This window comes from Ceratotherium simum, chromosome 23 (genome assembly GCF_057802395.1).
Source record: "Ceratotherium simum simum isolate JZ-2026a chromosome 23, ASM5780239v1, whole genome shotgun sequence".
Lineage (NCBI taxonomy): Eukaryota > Metazoa > Chordata > Mammalia > Perissodactyla > Rhinocerotidae > Ceratotherium > Ceratotherium simum.
Window position 1 is genome coordinate 48,522,157 of NC_141922.1, and position 24,618 is coordinate 48,546,774.

General features: G+C 36.5%; 1 protein-coding gene across 6 annotated transcripts in view; it reads left to right on the plus strand.

Annotated features, from left to right (window-relative positions):
* The window catches only part of SPIDR (scaffold protein involved in DNA repair), a 480,323-nt gene that overhangs the window by 170,701 nt on the left and 285,004 nt on the right, over window positions 1–24,618 (plus strand). For all 6 annotated transcript variants that reach the window (XM_087447711.1, XM_087447713.1, XM_087447710.1 and 3 more), the window contains exon 7: window positions 5,752–5,852. In XM_087447711.1, the coding sequence (XP_087303837.1) occupies window positions 5,752–5,852 (101 nt within the window). The remainder of the gene's footprint in view (window positions 1–5,751; window positions 5,853–24,618) is intronic.

The following is a 24,618-nucleotide window of genomic DNA, read 5'->3' on the forward strand; positions in this document are numbered from 1 at the left end:
CAAAAGCAGTTCTAAGAGGAAAGTTCATAGAGATAAATTACTACATTAAGAAAAAAGATCTCAAACAATAACTTAACAATAATAACAATAAACAGTAACAGTAACTTTATGCCTCAAAGCATCATACAAAGAAGAACAAACTAAGCCCAAAGTTAGTAAAAGGAAGGAATTAATAAATATCAGAGTGGAAATATATAATATGCAAAGTAAAAAGATAATAGGAAAGATCAATGAAACTAAGAGCTGGTTTTTTTGAAAGATAAACAAAACAGTCAAAATTTTAGCTAGATATACCAGGAAAAAAAGCGTGAAGGCTCAAGTAAATTAAGTTAGATATGAAAGAGGAGTCATTACAACTGATACCCTGCAAATATAAAAGATCATAAGAGAATACTATGAACGATTATACACCAACAAATTGGACAACCTGGAATAAATGGATAAATCCTAGAAACATAAAACCTGCCAAGACTGAATCAGGAAGAAATAGAATATCTATTCTATCTTACTAGAAAGATAGAAAGACATAGACATGGACATAGACATAGGCATAGACATCTTATTCTATTTCTATCTTAATAGAAATTGGTCTATCTAACAGACCAATTTCTATTAAGGAGATTGAATCAGTAATCAAAAACTTCACAACAAAGAAACAAATGGCTTCACTAATGAATTCTACCTAACAAATGAGAATTAATTCTAATCCTTCTCAAACTCTTTCAGGATATAGAAGAGGAGGTAACACTTCCAAACTCATTTTATGAGGCCAGCATTACCCCGATACCAAAAACAGACAAGGGCACTTACAAAAAAAGAATATTACAAGCTAAAATCCCTGATGAACATAGACACAAAAATCCTTAATAAAGTGTTAGCAAACCAAATTCAGCAGTATATTAAAAGGGTTGTACTCCATGATCAATTAGGATTGATTCCAGGGATGATTCAGTATACACAAATCAATCAACAAGATACACCACATGAACAAAATGAAGGAACAAAATCATATGAGCATCTCAATAGACACAGAAAATGCTTTTGACAAATATCAATATCCATTCATGATAAAAAATTTCAACAATACCTGGGTGTAGAGGGAATGTACTTCAACATAAAAAAGCCCACATGTGACAAGCCCACAGCTGACAGCATACTCAACAGTGAAAAGCTGAAAGCTTTTCCTCTAAGATCAGGAACAAGACAAAGGATGCCCGCTCCTGTCACTTTCATTCGACATAGTACTGGAAGTCCTAGCCAGAGCAATTAGTCAAGAAAAGGACATAAAAGACATCCAAATCGCAGAGGAAGAGGTAAAGCCGTCTCTATTTACAGATGGCATGATATTATATATAGAAAACCCTAAAGACTCCACAAAAACATTATTAGAACTGATTAAGGAGTTCAGTAAAGTTGCAGGATCCAAATTCAATATACAAAAATCTGTTGTGTTTCTATAAACTAATCATGAACTATCCCAAAGAGAAATTAAGAAAAGAGGGCCATTTACAATTGCATAAAAAAGAATAAAATACCTAGGAGTAAATTTAACCAAGGAAATGAAAGGCCTGGACAACTAAAAACTATAAGACAGTGATGAAAGAAATTGATGAAGACAAAAATTAAAAAAAGATATTCTGTGCTCATGGATTAGATGAATTATATTTTTTAAATGTCCACACTACCCAAAGCAATCTACAGATTTAATGCAATGTCTATCAAAGTTCTAATGACATTTTTCACAGAAATAGAACAAACAATCTTAAAATTTGTGTGGAACCACAAAAAACCTCGAATAGTCAAAGCAATCTTGAGAAAGAAGAACAAAGCTGGAGGCATCCCACTTCTGGATTTCAAACTATATTACAAAACAGTAGTAATCAAAACAGTATGGTGTTGGTATAAAAACAGACACATATTTCAATGGAATATAATAGAGAGTCCGTAAATAAAACCGTGCATATATGGTCAATTACTTTTCAACAAAGGAGCCAAGAATATACAATGGGGAAAGGATTGTCTCTTCAATAAATGGTGTTGGGAAAACTAGACAGCCATGTGCAAAATAATGAAACTGGATTCCTATCTTACACTATGCACAAAAATCAACTCAAAATGTGTTAAGAACTTAAATGTAAGACCTGAAACCATAAAACTCCTAGATGAGAACATAGGGGGTAAGCTTTTTGACATTGGTCTTGGCAATGATTTTTTGAATTTGACACCAAAAGCAAAGGCAACAAAGCAAAAATAAACATGTGGGACTACATAAAACTAAAAAACTTGTGCACAGCAAAGCAAACTATCATAAAAATGAAAAATGCTACCTACTCAATGGGAGAATATATTTGCAAATCATGTATCTCATAAGAAGTTAATATCCAAAATACGTAATGAAATCATACAACTCAATAGCAAAAAAACGATTCAATTAAAAATGGACAAAGGAACTGAATAGACAGTTTTCCAAAGAACACATCTAAGTGGCCAACAGGTACATGAAAAACTGCTTGACATCACTAATCATCAGGATAATGCAAGTCAAAACTCAATGGGATGTCTCCCCACACCTGTTATCATCAAAAAGACAAGAGATAACAAATGTTGCTGAGAATGTGGAGAAAAGGAGAACCACGTGCACTGTTGGTGGGATTGTAAATTGGCACAGCCACTAATAATAACAATATGGAGGAAACAATATGCAGGTTTTCAAAAAAATTAAAAATAGAACTGTGATACATCAATCAATAGGATATAATCCAGATTATAATCTGTTATAATGAAAACACAGTATCAAGGAGATATTTGCACTCCCGTGTTCATTGCAGCATTATTCACAATAGCCAAGATATGGAAACAACCTAAGTCTCAGCCAATGGATGAATAGATAAAGAACATGTGGCATATATATATATATATGGAGTATTTTTCAGCCATGAGAAAGAAGGAAATTCTACCATTCGTGACAAAATGATGGACCTTGAAGGTATTATGCTAAATGAAATAAGCTAGACAGAGAGAGAAAAGTACTGCATGATATCACTTATAAGTGGAATCTAAAAACCAAAAAAAAGTCCAAGTCATAGAAACAGAGAATAGAAATGTGGTTGCCAAGGGGTTGCAGGTATATGGAGACTTTTGTAAAAGGGTACGAACTTTCATCTATACAATGAATAATTTCGAAAAATCAAATGTAAAACATGGTGACTGTTGTTGATAACACTATATTGTCTATTGAAATTTGCTAAGAGTGTAGAACTTCAATTTTCTCACTCCCCAAAAAAAAGATAAATATGGAAGATGATGAATGTGTTAATAAACTAGATGAAGGGAATCCTTTCACAATGTATACGTATATCAAATGACCACGATGTACACTTTAAATATCTTACAACTTTATTTGTCAATTATACCTCAATGAAACTGGAAGAAAAAAACAAGAGTTAATTTGCGTGAATACAGCAGGGCCTTCCTGAACCTCCTGTATGACTTTGTTTTTTTAGTGTGGGATGGGTTCTTACTAGAATTATGATTGTTGATTAGAGGTCATGGTATTTTCCATTCCTAAGTTCTGATGCATCTCATCAGAATTCCCTACAGGAATTCTCTGGGCATATTGGAGCAGAAGTTATCCTGTGAGGCATCACTGCAGCTCCTAATGACTAAAACGAAGCTGGAAATGATTCTGTCTTAGGGTCCAGATACTCCTACATGTAGAGAACTGTTCTGTGTTCACGTTTACTCTTGCTTTTTACTTTTCCTCCTATAATTCCTACAGTTTACTTCTGGGATTCTAGGACTTAACCTAACCATATACTGCTTTCAGATTGTCTTTTGTCTTTTTTTTTTTCCCTCCTCTCTAAAGTCATTGGATTGGAAAGCAATATTTGGCAAATAATTATTTAGATCATTGTGCAAACAATGCAGTGTTTTGCTTTTTTCTTGTGTTTATTCTGACTATCTTTTTAAGTAGTACACTTCAAGTACTACTTGAAGACTACTACTACTACAAGAGGCTGTGCTTATTATGTGACTCTGGAGCCAGTCTGCCTGGCTGCACTGCTCATCAGATGTCTCACCTTGCACAGGTGTTTAACCTCTCAGTGTTTTACCTCTCAGTGCCTCAGTTTATCGTCTGTAAGATGAGGATGACAATAGTACCTATTTTCATCGTGTTGTTTGGCGGGGGGTATAAATGAGTTACTTCATGTGAATGGAATGATATGAAGAAGAGCTTACATATGTATTAAGTAGAGGTAGACATATATATGTAAAATAGAGATTCTTTAACATATTTGTGGTTAGGAAAAATTTTTAAAAACATTTGCTGTTTGGGCCGGCCCCGTGGCTTACCGGTTAAGTGCTAGCACTCCGATGCTGGCAGCCCGGGTTCGGATCCCGGGCGTGCACTGGCGCGCCGCTTCTCCAGCCATGCTGAGGCCGCGTCCCACATACAGCAACTAGAGGGATGTGCAGCTATGACATGCAACTGTCTACTGGGGCTTTGGGGGAAAAATAAATAAAATTAAAAAAAAATAAAAACATTTGCTGTTATATATACTATGCACACACATTCAGAAATCATTCGTGCCTGTAGGAAAACAAAGTTGGTAGTAGTGCTAATACATACAATATGTATTAAAATAAGACTTTTCAATCATTGTGGAAGAAGCATAGGGTGCAAATAGAAATTATAACAAAATCAGTAAGACCAATGACTAGCATTTCTTGTAAGTTTACTAAATGCCAGGCACTGTGCTAAATCCTCTCTGATTTCAACAACTATTTCCTCATCTGGCTAGTTAAGGAATATTGGAGAATTTTCTTAACGTCTCTCTCAGCTCTGATTTTATCATCTATGAGGTGGATATTGATATCTGTTTTTTCTACCTCAAAGGGATATTATTAGAATAAAATGAAATAATGTGGTAAAATGATCAGTGAGCTGGTACACAATCATGTGAGATAATACATTGATAAATCACGTAGCATGTAGTCACAATGGTGATTAACAACTGATCTTGATTTCTCTTGAGATCATAAGTATATTTATGTATGTATTATATGTATTTATAATATATATCAGTGGGTAGATAGATAAGATAAGGGCTTTTGTGAAGTGGCAGTATGTCCATTGTTATGAATCACCTTCCTGCCATACATAGAAGTTTCCTTTTTTTTTATAGTGTTGGTATCCTTGCTGTTTGTTTGTGATTAATACTAAATTATCTCTGTGGTTCAAATAATGAGCACATACCCAAGTCCTCTTATTTGAGTGTTCTACATATCAATAGTTCGCAGGTTTTGTTCTTGATTACAAGTCTGAACCCACTTTACATTTATCTGTTTGTCCCTGTCTGCCAAGCAGATTGTGAGGCCCCCCAATGGCATGGCTCATTGCATTCTTTATATCCCTGGCACCTAGAGGTTTGCTAGGTAGAACAGGAAACAAGTTATCAGTACATGTTTATGGAATAAGTAAACTAAGAAATGATAGACAGGAAGTCAGACTCATCTGAGAGTAGCCCATATTTCTAAGAATCAGAAAACTAAGCTTACAAGAAATCTTAAAAAAGGAGATTACCAACCTAGGAGAATTTGGCCTCTAGTAAGAGAATGTAATGCCAAATAAGTTAAAATTTGCATGTTTTATCTATTTGTCTCTTATTGGAGGGTATAAAATATAAATGTTCCAACTATTTTGAAGTTTTTCTTTTAACTAACCTTAATACATTATAATTGATTAAACAGAGGCGGGCTAGCAGAAAGACTAAATGGACTACAGAATCGAGAGAGATCTGCCATTTCTTTATGGAGACATCAGTGTGTTTCTTACCAAAAGACACTTTCAGGTAAGGCTTGCACTTCAGCTGAGACTGTGAGTAAAGAATATGCCAGTTTATTTTTACACTAAAAGATATGAAGTTGATATTACTATTTTCATGACTTTTTTTTTCCTCCAGGTGTCCTATAGGTCTCAGAAATTGTTCCAAAAGATGAGTCTATTCTTATAAGGTCTAATGATTCCTCCCCACAGAGTTTCTCATAGTTCAATAGAAGACTTATTCTTGAAGATCTGACTTGGAGGGTTCAATATTAGACCTTTCTCTTGCTATATCTAAGCCAGTAGCTTTCAGACTTTTGTGACTGGGGCTCATAGTAAGAAATATATCTTACATCATCTCCCAATACACACATGACATTGATACACACTGAAACAAACATTTCATAAACAACATTAACTTTAGTATGCATGTCATGCTCTGCATTCTCTTTTATTTTTACCATAAACCTAGTCTCACTAAATTGATGTAGGACCCTTCTAATGAGTTGCAACATGTGGTTTGAAAGTTGCTACTACAGGTAAGTGACTGAAAACTCTTTTTTCCTAATAAATTGTTATTTAACATATTTCATACACCTAGAAAAATTCCCTCTCCTATGAGACAATGTTCTTTTTCATGGTTTCTTCCTGGTAGTCTCTCCATCTGGAGTGGGGGAAGAGGTGGGTGGACATGGTCGTCTAGTCCAAATCTATTATTAGTAGTCATCTCTCCAGGGGGATCCTTGGAATATGCATTTTAATAGTTCACAGGTTATTTCTGCACATGTTAGAGTGCAAAATAGAACTAGAGTGCTAGATAGAACACTCAACTAATATGTTCTCAACTATTACATATTCCTTGGGAAGACTTTAATTTGTGTCTCATATGTTACCTTTAAAATCCTTCCCAGCTATCTTTTAGCAACTGTCTTCTCCCTCTCACATTCTTGTATTAGAGTATTATAGTATGACATATGCATATATGTTATCAGGATAACCTGATACATATGACCCAAGAATACTTTTCCTGCTCTAGGAGTCTACGGATCAGCCCGTTGTTACATTTATTACTTTGTATCTTGTCATTTTTTTTCATATCAAGGGTTATAATATTAAATAATCATCTTTACAACTCATTTGGTCAGTCAGAAAGCCAGGCATACGTAAAGATTGTCTAGTTGTATTATTCAGGGAAGTCTATAATACACTGGTGTAAGCGCAAAAAAAGAATTTAATAGTGCTCATAATTGAAAGCCACAGGGAGAAGACTTCATGTTTCAGGCATATTGGTTTTGCAAAGGTTGGCAGGTCTTCTCCATGTGGTAACTCCCGGCTTCAAGTCCAGTAAAAGGAATGCTTTCTTTTCCGGTATTTTACCAGAAATCTTGAAATGATTTTCATTGGTCTGACTGAGACAGGCATCCCTCCTTGAAGTAATCACTGGCGAGATGGAATATAATCAATAGCACTGTACTAACTCTGTGCTTAAGCCATGATCATTTTCTTTTTAGACTTATTTAATAAAAATCAACAAGAACCTTTATGATTTTACAATATATTATCTCATTTTAGCCTTTTAGTGATCTTCCATGTTCTCCTATTTATAAATATTTTCATGTGCATACTTAACCTCTCAAATGTGAATGACGTTGATCTGGAGTGATCACTTTCTCCCATAATCTATTCAGCTCCACCTCCAAATAGTTTCTGTTTAATCTTTGTGTCACTCATCATCTTTGTGTCACTCATCATTTTGAGTTTATTTGGGGTTGTATGCATTATAAATTTCTTTTGTTCTACTTGAACCAGAAAAATATGGCCTTAATCTTAAATTCTCAAATTTGCTCCTCTTTCCGGTTCTGCTTTTGCTTTGCTTCTTTTGAAGTAATTTTAAGAGAATGATAAGCTTGGATTTCTTTGTGACTGGATATAAATATAAACTTTTTTTCTTTTATTTTCCCCCGAAAGCCCCAGCAGATAGCTGTATGTCATAGCTGCACATCCTTCTAGTTGCTGTATGTGGGACGCGGCCAGGCTGGAGAAGCAGTGCGTTGGTGTGCACCCGGGATCCGAACCCGGGCCGCCGGCAGCAGAGTGCGCGCACTTAACCGCTAAGCCACGGGGCCGGCCCTAAATATAAACTTTTGTTTCTTAGTGATAGAGACCAGGTTTGTATTGAGAGGTTGGGGTGGGGTCGTGAGCTGTGGGATGGACAAGACTCTGGGAAGAATGGAGGACAGCAAGAGGAAGATAGCGAATGCAGTGACTGAGATACCCAGCTTCTCCCTGGAATCTGGCCACTGCACACTTAAAAGGCCAGAACATTAGAGCTGCCATTTATATACCACATCAGTGTTCGTGCCACACCCTTTTTCCTTTCCCTCACAAAAAGGTAGGGTGTAAATTCTTGAGTGTTCTTAGAGATCTTCTAGTCTGAACTCCTCATTGTGGCATCGAGGGTATGTGGCCTAGAGGAGGGATGTGACTTACTCTGATCATTCAGCCATTTAAAGGAAGAAACAGGGCGAGAGCCCCAGCCTCCTGATTCCCTGTGCCATCCTCTTTCAGTGGTACCACGTCCTGCCTCAAGGAAATGATTTTTTCACTTCTCTAATGAATTTCCTCTCGATAGTACTGTTGAGGAATAGCCAGACACTCCAAATTGGACTCTATGTGTCCAGGAAGGTATCTATCTTGAATTTTGTTGACTTTATAGTCTTGAAATATTGTAAATATTCTGAAGGTGAGAGCAAGACTTGGACAAACTTTAATTTGGACCATAAATTCCTAAGAAATAATTGGGAAAAATAGCTTGTGTCTGTCCTCTTTCCTCCTTCAACATTATCCTCATCATTGTTGTATCATATTTGGAAGTTTACTGTCTGCCAGGTGCAATGCTGAGGGCTTACTACTATTAAGTCATTTAGTATGCAAAATAATCTTCTAAGATAGAGTTTGCTTTCCTTATTTTCCAGATGAGGAATTGAGGGTTGAATATATGGTATATATGAGTAAGCCCAGATTTGAAGTATCTTTCAAGTCCATGTTCTTATTCACCAGTCTCTATAGGCCTTTGTTAGATTATCTGTTCAGGCTGGAGGAAGTTAGGATTAAGAAGGCAAAGGATTAAGGAATCAGCAAAATTAGAAATATTGATACAAATGTGATTTTTCTTTGGGAAAAAGTCTTTCAATGTGTAGTTTCGTATTGCATTCTTGAGACAGAACTAATTTGAGGAGCATAGGACGTAAGGTTGAAGATTACAATGACTGTAAATCATGGATGTGTGTCAGATACTCTAAAATCTTAGAATTGATAGGGAGGTTGCAAATTGTCTTCCTAATTATTCATATAAATATATATGAGAAATCACTATACAGTAGTGCCCCCTTATCCACAGGGGATATGTTCCAAGACCCCCAGTGGATGCCTGAAACTGCAGATAGTGCTGAACCCTGTATATACTATGTTTTTTCCTATATGTACATACTTATGATAAAGTCTAATTTATAAATTAGGCACAGTAAGAGATTAACAACAGCTAATAATAAAGCAATTATAACAATATACTGTAATAAAAGGTACTGTAGGTCTTGCCAACCTCTGCATACAATTTTTTTCTTTCCTGATTAAGTCAGTAACTTTCACCTTTTAACTTAAAGGAAGTACTTCATGGCTTCTCTTTGGTATATCCAAATTGCCAGGATCACTACTCTCATGCTTTGGGGCTTTTATTAAGTAAAATAAGGGCTACTTGAACACAAGCACTGTGATACCGCGACAGTCAATCTGATAACCTAGACAGCTACTAACTGACTAACGAGCAGGTAGCGTGGATCCACTGGACAAAGGGGTGATTCATGTCCCCGGCAGGACAGAGCTGGATGGCACAAGATTCCATCGTGCTACTCAGAATGGCACGCAATTTATAACTTATGAATTGTTTATTTCTGGAATTTGCCATTTAATATTTTTGGACAGCGGTTGATGCAGGTAACTGAAACTGTGGAAAGGGAAACCAGGAATAAGAGGGGACTACTGTATATTGTTATCCTAGCTTCTCATTACAGTGAAGTGATCAAATTGACAAGTGCAGAGTTGAGAGAGTATCTTCTGGAAGTTGGAATAGAAAAATACTAAGTAACAAGTGTGACTGGGTATCTGAAACGAAGGGGTAAGAGATGATCTTTTGTTTGGCTCATAAGCACCAAATAGCTTATTTGGAATGTTTCTTATAATTTTCCTTCTTAAATTTGGGGATAGAGAGTATTTATTTACACCATAAATAAAAGACAAAAGAAAAAAAAACAGCCCCAAATTAATTCATTAATTTGATAGATGAATGTGGCCATCTCCAACAGATTTTTTCTCTTAGAAGTCTGAATATTTTTGGAATTTGGATTTTATTTTTTATTTCTTTCTCTTAGATGAATTTCTTATTTTTAAGTGCTTGTAGATCTTCCCTTTGATATCTTGTAATAAGTTGTGTCATTTTTTCCTTTACTTTTGATAAAACTTATAAACATGTATTAGGAGGAACATTTCACAATTTGGTGTTTTGTTTACTTTGTGGCCTGGCAGAAAAATTTTTTTCTTTCAATATAAAAAGTTAGATTGTCTCATTTCTATATATTTAGAGCAACTGAGTAAGTAAAAGAAAAACTTATAATAGAGGTAACTCACTGTATTTAAATTTTAGTAATAATTAAAATTTAGTGAACAGTTAAAATTCAGTGATGGATCTATTAAAACATCTGTATAATTAATCTAAACTCTCTAAACCTCTCAATATATCAAAAATGGATATAGTAGTAGTACCTCTCCTCATGAGCTTCTACTAACAATGGATTTGATGCTACATGTGAAGTGGGTACAGCCCTAGAAGAAAGGCGGCATCAATAGACAGTGAAAATAAAGGGACGCTGCGTTATTCTGAGGTCAGTTATATTGCTACCAGATCTGGTACTTCAGAAGGAACCAAAAGCAGCATCTCCTCCTCTCCCTTAGGGTTTGGATGTCCTTTTGGGTTTGCAGGATATCAAAGTGAGAATCCCATCTTATTTCTTACCCACTCAAGTGGATTATTTGTTTTAGGTTAATTTTGACTGAAGAGGTGAATACATCAGGCTTGGCTTTCCCTTCTTTTAATGGATTTACTGAGGCATCTAGGAATTAGTAGTAATTTTATGAACCACATCTTGGTTTTTCTTCTAGATATTAAGTGTACCATGTCTCACTGAGTCTGTCTTTATTTATCTCCTTCTGATATGAGAAACTATGGTTCACAAAGTTAATCTGTAGATTGTAACTATTATCTTGAGATCTTTCTTCCCACGTTTCTTTCATTTGAGGAGTTTATTTAATTACTCCATAGCTGAGAGGAGTGTGAAGCCTGCTTATTAATTTTTGAAATGTTTGAGTGAATGTCTCCATCATATCTTCCTGACTTTTTTTTTTTAACTTTTTATTTCGAGTTAATTCTAGATTCACATGTGACTCAAGCAGTTGTAAGAAATAATATGGTGATTACTTGTGCACTTCACCTAGTTTCCCCCAATGATGACATTTTTCATAACAGTAGAACAATAGCACAACCAGGATATTTTCCAGGATACAATTCACCAACCATATTCATATAATTTTTATTTATTTATTTTTTCCCCCAAAGCCCCAGTAGATAGTTGTATGTCATAGTTGCACATCCTTCTCATTGCTGTATGTGGGACGCAGCCTCAGCATGGCCAGAGAAACGGTGCGTAGGTGCGCGCCTGGGATCCGAACTCGGGCCGCCAGCAGCGGAGTGCGAGCACTTAACCACTAAGCCACGGGGCCGGCCCAACCATATTCAGATTTTATTAGTTTTACATGCACCTCTCTGTGTGTGTGTGTGTGTGTGTGTGTGTGTGTGTGTGTGTGTCTATTTTGTTTATGTAATTTTATCACCTGTGTAGATTCATGTGCCCATCACCACAATCTGGATACAAAACAGTCCATCACCACAAAGATCCTTCATGCTACCCTTTTATAGCCACACCCACCTCTTTCCCACCCTTCTCTCTAATACCTCGAAACCACTAATCTGTTCACCGTTTCCATAGTTTTGTCATCTCAAAATGTAATGTAAATGGAATATATGGTATGTAACCTTTTGGGATTGGCTTTTTTCACTCAGGATAATTCCCTTGAGATTCATTCAAGTTTCTGTGTATATCAATAGTTAGCTTCCTTTTATTGGTGAGTAGTATTCCATGATATGGATGTATAGTCATGAACGGCATAACGACATTTCAGTCAACGACAGACCCCATATACAGTAGTGGTCCCATAAAATTGTGGTGGAGCCCTCATAAAGTTGTCGTGCAATGCATTACTCACGTGTTTGTTGTGATGCTAGTGTAAACAAATCTAGCAAACCACCATGGACAGATTTCTGAAGAGTGACCCCTCCTCAAGAAGAGCTTCAGGAAGGTCTTTCAGGAGGTGTTCCAGAAGGCGGCATTGTTTTCATAGGAAGTGACAGTGCCATGAGTGTTATTACCCCTGAAAACCTTTCAGTGGGGTAAGATGTGGAGGTGGAAAACAGTGATATTGATGATCCTGACTCAGTGTAGGCCTAGGCTGATGTGTGTGTTTATGTCTAGTTTTTTTTTAAAAAATTGAAACAGTAAAAAAAAATTTAATAAAAAATTTTTAAATTAGAAAAAAGCTTACAGAATAGGGATATAAAGAAAGAAATTATTTTTGTACAGCTGTACAATGTGCTTGTGTTTTAAGCTAAGTGTTATTACAGAAGAGTCAAAAAGAAAAAAAATAAGTTAAAAAGTTTATATTGTAAAAAAGTTACAGTAAGCTAATTTATTATTGAAAAAAAAGTATTTTTTTATAAGTTTAGTGTAACCTAAGTGTACAGTGTTTATAAAGTCTACAGTAGTGTCCAGTAAAGTCCTAGGCCTTCACATTCACTCACCACTCACCCAGAGCAACTTCCAGTCCCACAGGCTCCGTCATGGTAAATGCCCTATACAGGTGTACCATTTTTTATCGTTTATACCGTAGTTTTAAACTGTGCCTTTTCCATGTTTAGATATGTTTAGATACACAAATGCTTATGTAGGCACTGTGCTACAGTTGCCTACAGTATTCAGTACAGTAACATGCTGTACAGGTTTGTAGCCTGGGAGCAATGGGCTATACTATATAGCCTAGGTGTGCAGTAGGCTGTACCAAATAGGTTTGTGTAAGTACACTCTGTGATGTTCACACAACAACAGAATCTCCTAAGTGTGCATTTCTTAGAACATATCCTTGTCATTAAGCGATGTCTAACTACCACAATTTGTTTAACTGTGCCGCCATTGAAGGACACATTTAGATTGTTCCCAAGTTTGAGCTATTGCAAGTAAAGGTGGTATGAATATATGTATACAAGTTCTTGAGTGAACATAGGTTTTTATTTTTTTGTTATGGATGATCAAGGCTGCCATTGCTAGGTGTTATAATAAGTGCACGTCTAGTTTTGTAAGACATTGTGTGTTAATATCAGATATTTCAGTGAATATCTCTAACATCTTTCTGGCTTTAAAAAAAATTTTTTTTAATACCTTTGGTTTCTGTATTTTAATTTTTCTTTTCTTCCGTGATGGATAACTTACTTTTCTGGGCTATTCTGTAAATCTCACTTATACCATTTAATAATCAGTTTTATGGAAAAGACAACCCACCAACTGGGAGAAAATGTTTGCAAATCATATATCTGACAAGGAGTTAATCTCCAAAATATATAAAGATCTCTTACAACTCGACAACAAAAAAACAAACGACCTGATCAAAAAATAGGCCGAGGATATGAACAGACATCTTACCGAAGAAGATATACAGATGGCCAAGAGGCACATGAAAAGATGTTCAACATCACTAATCATCAGGGAAATGCAAATCAAACTATAAGGAAATATCACCTTATACCTGTTCAAATGGCTGTAATTACCAGGACAAAAAACAAGTGTTGGAGAGGATGTGGAGAAAAGGGAACCCTCATACACAGCTGATGGGAATGCAAACTGGTGCAGCCACTATGGAAAACAGTATGGAGATTTCTCAAAAAATTAAAAATTGAAATACCGTATGATCCAGCTATTCCCCTACTGGGTATTTATCCAAAGAACTTGAAATCAGCAATGCAAAGAGACTTCTGCACCCCTATGTGCATTGCAGCATTTTTCCCAATAGCCAAGACGTGGAAGCAACCCAAATGCCCATTGACTGATGAATGGATAAAGAAGATGTGGTATATATATATACAGTGAAATACTACTCAGCCATAAAAAAAGACAAAATTGTCCCATTTGCAACAACATGGATGGAACTTGAGGGTATTATGTTAAGTGAGATAAGCCAGACAGAGAAACACAAACACTGTATGATTTCACTCGTATGTGGAAGATAAACAAATACATAGACAAAGAGAACAGATTAGTGGTTACCAGAGGGGAAGGGCGTTGGGGGGGGTGCATAAAGGGTAAAGGGGCACATAGATATTGTGACTGACAATAATGTACAACTGAAATTTCACAATGTTGTAAACTATTATGACATCAATTAAAAAAAGGGAAATCGTTGTTGTTTTCCTTGTTTGTACCTTCTAATACATTTCCATATAAAATACATATATCTCAAGGTTCTTCAAACTTGAATAAATTTTAAATGTGAGCCTATTTCCTTGGCTTTTTTTGTGATACAGTAAGGAGGGCTTGAGTGTGGCTGTTGAAGAACAGAAAGAAGCATATGTGCTGCACATGAAGGCCAGCTCAGGTGGATGTGTTAGATGACACACAGAGAAGAGAAACAGAGGAAACAAAGGCCAGACCACTTAGGGCCCGGAGTCATGGCTAGATTTCATTTCCAGTGTGATGCCTTGGAAATACACATTTTAAAATGTGGCTGTGTAATAGAGAATGGCTGATTATAGAGGCAAGAGAAAAATATTTTCTAGGTTTCTCTTCAAGAACCATTTTATTTTTCTTCTTCCCTTTTAAGGGGAAACAGTTTTCCTACACTGCTTTACCATTTACCTGGATCAATGGCCAGTATTTATGAAGTGATATTCAAAGCATTTCACATGTTTATTATCTATTAACTCATTTAGTCCTCACAACAACCTTTCCTGTTAGGTCCTCTGATTCTATTTTAGAGACAAAGAGAGTGTGAACAAGAGTGTTCCTCTGTGCCTGGCTAGTGGGTGGCAGAGCCAGGTATACATCAGACAGTTGGCCTCAGTGGCCCGTGGTCATGGGCCATCTCATTTTGGGTAGATTGTTTGGGAGGTAGATCCAGGCAGACACTGAAGACATGAGCTCATGGCATGACTGAGTTCTGTCAATGTGAGGGTAGCCAAGTCTGTGGACCAATTCCCTTATTCAACCTCTATTTAGTAACAGTGCAGTAAATATTTTCACAATATGTTTGATATCTGTTTTTAAAAATAAAACTAGTTACAGATATTCTTAGATGAAAAAAACCAGTGAACTCCTTGTATTGTTCAGGAAGAGAGTAAAGAGAGAAAAAAAAAGTGAAACCAAAAAGAGTGGTGCTCTTCAGATAAATTGTTTTTCATGAGATTTTTGTTCCTAAAAGTTCCCTGGAAACTTAATAAAGAAGACTGTGGGGAAAAAAAAAATAAAAGAAACAAGCAAAGTCAGTGAAGTGCAATAGTATTTACTGTCATCCAAAGCAGAATTCTCTCTGAATTTTCTTTTTCCTCAATTTGCCGCTATCAAATATATTGAGTGGTCACCAAGTATGTGTGTGTGTAGTGCTCACTTCAGAACATTCTTTGATAAGTCTGTGAATGTAGAACTGCTGTAGGTTTTCTGTGCATGTATATGCATGTGTATGTTTCAGAAGTACTAAATATATTGTCTTGAATTTAGGTTAGTATTACAAGAGCAAAGAATGAACTTAGTTATTTATATTGGTATTAGCATTTAATAGCTTTTGTGTTAGGATTTTTATTTTTTTTTACCTTTTTGCCACTGGATCGTGATCAGCTGAAACTTCGTAAGGTATAGGCCAGAAAATTTTATAACTTTCATCAATGCCTTTTTGCAACACTGGTCAACAGCATCTTGATACTGCCCCCTGGGAATCTTCAGTTTCCACTCACACCTCTAGCCAGCCCTGGGTCTCTCTCCCTGTCTACTTGGCAGACAGCCCACGCTGGCTCACCTGGATGAGGTTGCTGAGTCGTCTTAAAATAAATTCACATGAAACTGTCCAATTGCCAGACTCTATCAGATAATTTAATTATGCACTGTTAAGTGTATCTGTTTACAGTAAATAAATTCAGATTTCAAGAGTTCTTGTTTTCTCTTTTCTCTGTTTTATAATTTTAATTTCATAGTCTTTTTCCATTGAGAATAATTATTTCCTTATTTTTCGCACCATGATTTTTGCAAAATTACATTTACTGTTTTATTATTTTTCCAATGCCACATTTTATTACACATGTCCCTTTCAGAGGTTTTGTTGTTGTTTTGTGGGGTTTTTTTTTTTTTTTTCTTGTTTTGTCTCACAGAGAACAGTCTCTAAATTGGGGGGGGGGGGCGGCATCTGCTGTTTACTATTTTTCTTAGATTTCTGGATGCCAGACTTGAAAGTTTTTCTGAGATGATGCCAATAAATAAGACACTGGCGTTCAGATTGATGCAGATAATATAAGTGATGGCTCCCATTGAATGCTCCTCCCTACCAGGCACTGAGTAAGGCAGTGCACACTCACATCACCCCATTCTCAGACTAACTCTGCAGAGCTCCACTATGCCTTCTGAATCTTAAATGTATTAAAACGTTCTATTGTCTAGTCCATAGAGTCAGAGATTATTTGTTAAATGAAGAAGCCTGATTTGGGGACAGCAGACAGGGCCTCTACTCTTTTAAAACATAAGTTTTTCACTGCCTATTCTTGTTAAAAGGCTTTTTTTTTTTTTTTTGATGTTTCAACTAGCTATTAAAAAACATTGATTCTCCTTTAAACTGTATTGTAAAAGATAAGCAATCAAGTGTCTTTTTCTGTAAAATTGTCATGTACATCACTTATGTGGAGGAAAATTTTCTGTGTTGGTTTTAGTCATGTGAAGTAAATGTTCTTTTCCCATACTGCTGTTTTGCTGATGCTTAAATCTGGCGGTGGAGATGGGATAATGGCAAGAGAGGGTCACAGATAAGGAGCTGGACAGATCATTGTTCATGTATTCATTCAACAAGTGCTTATTGAAAGCCTCCTATGTACCAGACACTGTGCACCATGAATAAGCAAGATGTGGTCACTGCACTCATGGAACTACTATTTTAGTGGGTTAGATAGACAATAAGTAGAGAAAGAATATAGGTACAGGTTGGCGTAGTGAAGGATATGTGAGGGGTTGCTACGCTGGACAGGCCGTGGAGGAGAGCTTCAGATTTCCAATGGACACCTACAGCCTCTGTCTAGTTTCCAGGCCAGAATATCAAAGGAAGGTGGCTAAAGAGTTGTGGAACAGTGGAGGTTTTATTACTTATTAATTTTTGTGAGAAATATTATATTTTTTAACAGAGATTTTGAATAGACTATATTTTCCCATTTCTATTTTTTCCAGTTTTATTGAGATATAATGGACATACAACACTGTAAGTTTAAGATGTACAGCATAATGATTTGACATACATTTATTGTTAAAATGATTACCACAAGTTTAGTTAACATCCATCATCTCATATAGATACAAAAAAAAGAAAAATATATATATATTTTTCCTTGTGATGAGAACTTGTAGGATTTACTCTCTTAGTAACTTTCATATATACCATACAGCTGTGTTAACTGTTGTTATCATGCTATACATTACATCTCTAGTACTAATTTACCTTACAAATGGAAGTTTGTACCTTTTGACCTCTTTCATCCAATTTCTCCTCTTCCCTTTTTCTATGAGTTTGGTTTGTTGTTTTTTTTAAGATTTCACATAAAAATGAGACCCTACAATATTTGTCTTGTTCTGTCTGACTTATTTCACTTAACATAGTGCCTTCAGGGTCTATCCATGTTGTCACACATGGCAGGATTTCCCTCTGTTTTATGGCTGAATAGTATTTCATTGTATATGTATACCACATCTTCTTTATCCATTCATCTGTTGATGGACATTTAGGTTGTTTCTGTGTCTTGATTACTGTAAATAATGCTGCTATGAATATGTGAGTGCAGCTATCTCTTTGACATACATAGTGTTTTCGTTTCTTTTGGATATGTTCTCAGAAGTGGAATAGCTGGATCATATGGTAGTTCTATTTTTAATTTCTTGAGGAACCTGCATACTGTTTTCCATAGTGGCTGCACCAGTTTACAATTCCACCAACAGTGCACAGCGGTTGTCTTTTCTCCACATCCTTGCCAGCATTTATCTCTTTTCTTTTTGATGATAATCATTGTAAAAGGCATAAGGTGATATTTGATTGTGGTTTTGATTTACATTTCCCTAATGATTAGTGATATTGAGCATCTTTCCATGTACCTCTTGGCCTGAATAGCCCACATTTTAAATATTTTTCCTCTTGCACAAAGTCATTATAATTGAAAGATATTTTTAGTTTATTATTGAAGTCCAACAAGAGACAATTTATTTAGTATACATTATATTTAAGCAGTGAAATATAAAAGTACAATTTAAAGCTTTGGGAAATGAAGGATGCAACAGAATTTTGGTTTGAAATGCCTTTACCATGTGAATATTTGCTTTTCTTAAATCCTTATTTTGTATTGAAATATAGCACAAAGAATAAAGTACAGCAAAAATAGATATGCAGCTTAACAAGTACCCTGTAACCACCACTACTCAAAGAATAGAAATAGATGGTTTTCTATTAATTTCAGAATATTTTTACTCACTATAGAAATACAATAAACTGATGCCTCATCTCTTTATTTTTTCATGGCAGGTGGCCAAAATATTTTAACTTGTGTTTTGTTTTGTTTTACTTTGCCTCTTATTTCTTTCATTCATTTGTTTAAACTTTTATTAAGCAACAAATATGGATCCATCACTGACGAAACTATCTGATCCTATCATAGCATTATAAATTTTTTCTTGCTTCCTTATTTAAAATATTAAAGCTTTATTCTTTAGAAGGAAACAAAACACGAAGATGTTTTAATAATGTCTGCAAAATTTCACTTACTATACTTATTATGTACTTATTGAAGTACATTTTGGAAAATCAGACCAGAGAAACAAACAATCCCAAAGGGAATAAGTTATTACTCCTTAGGAATTGTAAAGGAGAATGACTGCAATGAATTACTCCCTGAAGAATATTTTATTTATACAATTTCAAGAGAAATTTAAAGATATCCTATGCTATTCCTTATTCTAATGGTTAACTATAATAAAATACTCAGGACAGTGTCCCTGGGCAGTTCTAACTATGCTTTTAGACTTTCTTCTCATTATATAATAGTTTGAAAGTATTAGTAAATATTATAAAATAAATTGTAGAAAACCGTTAACAAAGGTTATCATTGGAAAAGGTGTTGGGACAGGGTTACTTTTTAAATATTCCTTATGTAAAGGAAGAAATTTGTCAAAATCAAGCGTTGTTTTCACAATTAAAGAAGAAGGGAGGAAAATGTGAAATGGTACAGAATTTCACCCTGAATTTTAGTTATGAAGCACTAAAATTTATACCTTTGTGTCAGAAAGTGAAAAATTCAATAAGGAGACTGGTTTTTCCCGTGAGGCAGTTTTTCAAAGTGCAGAATATAGTTGTTCTTTGTCCTTGAGCATGATTAGCTGTGGACACACTAAGAGGCTTGATTTTGTAAATCTCCAGAGCCACCGCGGGTTCCCATTAGGCACTCCTCCTGGAGGTCTCCTTGTTACCTGCTTGAACCTTATGTGAGCATTTCTGTGCTCCTGAGGCAAAACAAGGCTGAGACTGTGAGAACACTGGCCCTGAGGCTACCCTCTGCCCCAGGGTGCCTCAGGCCAACCCCAGGAAAAGTGGCTGCAGCACCCGTGGAGTGGGATCTCCTTAGCCTCGTTGGCAACAGACAGCCAGAAATCTGGTCCCTGCCTCTTTCTCACTGCTTTCAAGGGGCCCCTCTGAGGCTGGAGCCCCTGAAACAGGGTCATGTTTCAGACTCACCATTTGAGTAGTAGAGAGAGGAAGAAGGAATGTCAGGACAGCATTTATCTATATAGAAACAGTGGTGTGAGTGGGAAGAAGAACCAAGAATTCTGTGAAGATATGTGTGTGTCTAACAGATTTACCTAATTTTCCTGATGCGATACTTTCTCATAATTAAACAGTAACTTGGGGTAGAAAATGTTAGGCTGATCATTTGTGCCAAAGCAAGTTCGTTGGTAAACTAAGATCCCTTTATTTAGTTGAAAAGTAATTGTTAGAAAATACATATGATTTAGTCTAAGTCTCCTAATATTGTGTATTTAAAACTAAGAAAGAGAGGTATGTGATGAGCTGTTCATTTAATTTGGCCAATTTTTTGGCAATATTTTATGCCTTTTAAATCTTTTGTTTCTGTGGGAACAAAAGGGGATTTTTGGTATAATATGACAAGTTTAAAAAACAATGTATGTTTATTTAGATTTACGAAATGAGAATGACATGGATTGAAGAAGGGTTGTTAGTTTTGTAGTTCAAAGTCTTTAAAAAATCATTTAAAATTTTTTCTTGAACTTGTTGATCTACCTTATTTATCCTTCATTTCAACTGAAGGAACCCTGCTGTGACCTGCTCCTGTGGGTCAACTTCCATTTGGCTGGGGAGGCTTTGCTGCAGTTCCTTTTCTTCACTTCCCCTTCCCCTGGGGTCAAGGGAGCTGTCTCTGGATTATCTCCAGCTCCCCTCTGGCCAGTAAAACCAGACAGCCAGTTACAGTGTTTAAGCCTTATTTTTTCCCCTCTTGTATATCCATGCCCACATTTCAGTGCAGCAGTGATAGTTAACATGGTTCTTTGTAGTCACGGTGAGAAGAATTCACATGAATACTCGTGGCTGAGTTATTCAAGTCAGGAAACGAACTATGATATTCATTTGTCCACTGTTAGAGCTGTGTTTTCCCAAATGACTACAATTTCCAATGATCACTTTAAGTATAAGTAAACAGAAGATTAAAGAGTTCATATTTGACTTTCATAATGTCAAGTTATTTCATAATCTTATTAAAAATAATGATGGGACTGGAGGAATAGAGGAAGGGATACTTAATACCAAACTCAACACTCTAGGTAACGTACCTGTCACACCTTAGCTGCTTCTGCCACGTCCATTTTTACCTTCATTCCTAGAAATAAATTATTTCTTGTGAATTTTTCTACCTAAAAATCTATGAAATGAGGTTTGGTGACACAGCAGAATTAAATGATGCTTTTGGGTTTCCTGTAGATTTATTTAATTTGTGCTTTCTCCATTTCTTTTTACATGAAAAGAAAAATAGTTCTACAGTTTTAAGATTGTTTTCTCATAGGCTGAAGTTTAAAGGAACCTTTATTTCCCTTTTCTGTTGTAAATGATGCAAAAATAAGACTGCAAAGTTAGCCCATTCTAAATGAATTATATAGTGAGTAAAACATGTTTCCTTTTGAATTCCACATGTGGCTCGATAAATAAAAATACATTCATATTGTTAAATTGAGACCTCGTTAATGACAAAAATTATCTATATGTTAAAAATCGTGTTTTTGACCTTTAGAAAAGTATTGATATTGGCAAGGCAGCATTTTCCTTGGCTTACTCAACCAATTGTCATTTTTATCCTCCAGCCTAGTTCAGTATTCCACTGGCATTTGTCCATGCCATGAAATCTTGTGTATGTCATTTTAACCTTTCCACCAATCTAGTTTTCTAAACTTCTTCAGCTCATTTTTATCTTCAAAGGAGTTATAGGTTTTCCACTTGAGATCCTGTTGCTTGGAGAAGCCTCTTTGAAAGTATAAGCTCAGACTTGACTTTTCCTTGTCTTCCAGGAGAGATTGCCAAGGCTGGATACCTGCTCTGCCAGTGATCTGAGACCGGATTGCTGCTCATCATATAGTACTACTTATCTTTCTGAACAGATGGCGTTGATACATTTTTCTGTTACAAAATAGTAAACTTTTCAGCCTGCAAACAGAATAAATCAGTTCTTGGAGTAGTAAAATGCCTTCTAAAGTTGGAAAAAATTAGAAATGATGCTTTTGTTATAGTGATTTAAAAGGTCCTAGGTCCCCCTTCACTCCTCTTCCATTCCAGTGTGATGTTTCTTCCTTGCCACGAGTGTGCAGAAGTTGTCGTTTCTAACTGCTTTCTTCATGCAGCACTCACGCAGCTGGTTGCCCTTCCTCCAAGGACAGCGTTCCCTCTTGGTTTGCCTCCTCCTGTGTTCATTTCCCTTCTCAGTTCTTTGCTGATTCCTTCTTTGTGTGCAGCTTCAACGGGGTGTTCCTCAGGCTTCTGTGCTGGCCCTCTTCTTCTTCTGTGTGCCCTTCCTAGATCATTGGGGATCTCCATGCTGCCTCCCCAGGACTGCCAGACGGCCTGGTAGCTCTGTGTCCTGTGGACTTTCCTGGCCCAGCACCGGCCTCACCTGGAAAGTGTCCTGCAGGCCCCTCAGACCCAGTGTGTCCTGACACTTGCCTTCGCTGGCCCATTAACTGAGCAGTCTTCAATTGGGCTTTCTTGTACATTTTTTCAATCTATCTGATCTCTAGATTCTGGTGATTCTACCTCAGAACTATCTCTTCATTGATCCCATCTGCTACTAGTTCAGGCCCATATTACCTTGTGCCTGGATTGTTGTGTCAGTCTCCATCTGGTCTCCCTCCCACTGACCTTTCCTCATTTTCAGCCTATCAGGGTCATCATCCTAAGAGGCAAATCTGATAATATCACTCTTCTGCTTTAAAAAATTTCCATTGACTGTCTCTTGTCCTTGGAATAGATGTTCATCACTTTTAGACTCTGTGGTGTGGCATTCATGGCCATGCTCTCAGCTACCTGATGTGGTCTCATTTCCCACAACCCTCTTTCTCTGCCACCATACACACGTGCACCGCACTATATACCTCCTGCCTGGATCAGCTGCATCTTTGCTGATAAAAGCTTGACCACTAGGCCTAATAGACTTTTCTTTCTATGTCTGTAATTATACTTCCAGTATCCTGTTGTACTGTAATTCTACAAAGTATAAGTAAATAATAACTGTGCAAAGTGCTACAAAGGTGTATAGGGCTTACCTAGCAGCCTGAGCACTGCCTGGTAACTCAGGAATTGTTGATGAAGTAAATAAATGGATGTCAGGTGTGAATTTTAAAATATTACATGACACTAGAGTGCAAAAAAGGATCCTATTCAGGGCATGTTGGTTCTGGTCCCAACTCTGCTGGAGCTGAAGACTTGTGTGGGTCACTTGATCTGTGCCCCGGTTTTTTTACTGAGAAAAGTTGACTTTGTTAAGCCTTAGCTTATTTCTACTTTTAAAATTGTGTTGCTGTTTCCTCTTGCCTCGTGCATTGTTCCCTGTAAAGTCACTTTCCAAATGTTTTCACTTCGTAGTCCCTGGAGTGTTTTTCTTCCCTTGCGCTTTCTGTGATTGTAGCTCCCTGGTTTCTCGCTGCATGCCTTTCAAGAGAGGCATTTTTATGACACTATCTCATTTTTAATCCTTAAATTAAATTCTCTCTTTTCCTTCTCTTCCCTGTTAGTGTTTGTTCCAATATCATTGGAAGGAGATAGCACCCAACACTAAAACATCTACCTTTGGTTAGTGGTTGTGAATTTTCTGTGCTCCTGCTGGGACATGCACTGCTCTGGCTAATTGCAGATTTTGCCTATTTTGACCCAACTTAAAGTGACTTAACTTTAACTTAAGTGAATTAGAAGTCATTCATTAGAATATCCTTTATTAATAGTTGTTATAGAGGGGAAGGGGGTTGAGGGTTGATATTGGAGTAAGTATGAAGAATAATATGGCAGTAGGGACACCCTGGGTTCTGTCAACATATCAGTAAGTGTATTTTCAGCTTGTTTTGCTACAGATTTACAGTGTGTCAGCTTTGCAGTGAGTGTGCTGTTCTATATAGATGCACATGCAGTTCTGGCGTTCTGCAGGATTGTTTAGAGGAGAGTCGGTGTGAGCCTCTAAACTCTAGAGGACTCTACTAACCAGCCACAGTTAGTAATTTGCTATTTTATAATTCAGTTCCTGAAATTTTTCTCAACACATTTATTTTTCAGTTGATGTTACATTTATAAAAATGGAGATATTTAAATATCTATTTCTGTCCTTTCTCTTTAGCCATATGACCTTTTAAAAGTTATTTTCAGTGTGATTTTTGGAGACCATTTTAATCCTGTTTTCCAAGCCAAAAGTATTGCCTACAGTACTATGAAATAAGGTGTTTTAAATGAGGAACTTTTTCAGTAAAGAAGACCTTGCTTTGTGGGTACTCAGAGTGGAAGGGGCACCAGCACACTAGGTGGTTCTATACACATCATACCTTAGAAAGTTTAACCTGTAATAGCCCCCTGTCTCAGTCAGCTTGCAGCCATAACAAAGTACCACAGACTGGGTGGCTGAAACAACAGGTATTTATTTCTCACAGTTCTCGAGGATGGAATTCTGAGATCAGGGTGCTGGCGTGATTCAGTTCTGGTGAGAGCTCTCTTCCTGGCTTGTAGGCAGCTACCATCTGACTGTGTGCTCACTTGACCCCTTTATGAGCATGAGGAGAGAGAGAGAGCTCTCTGGTGTCTCTTCTTAC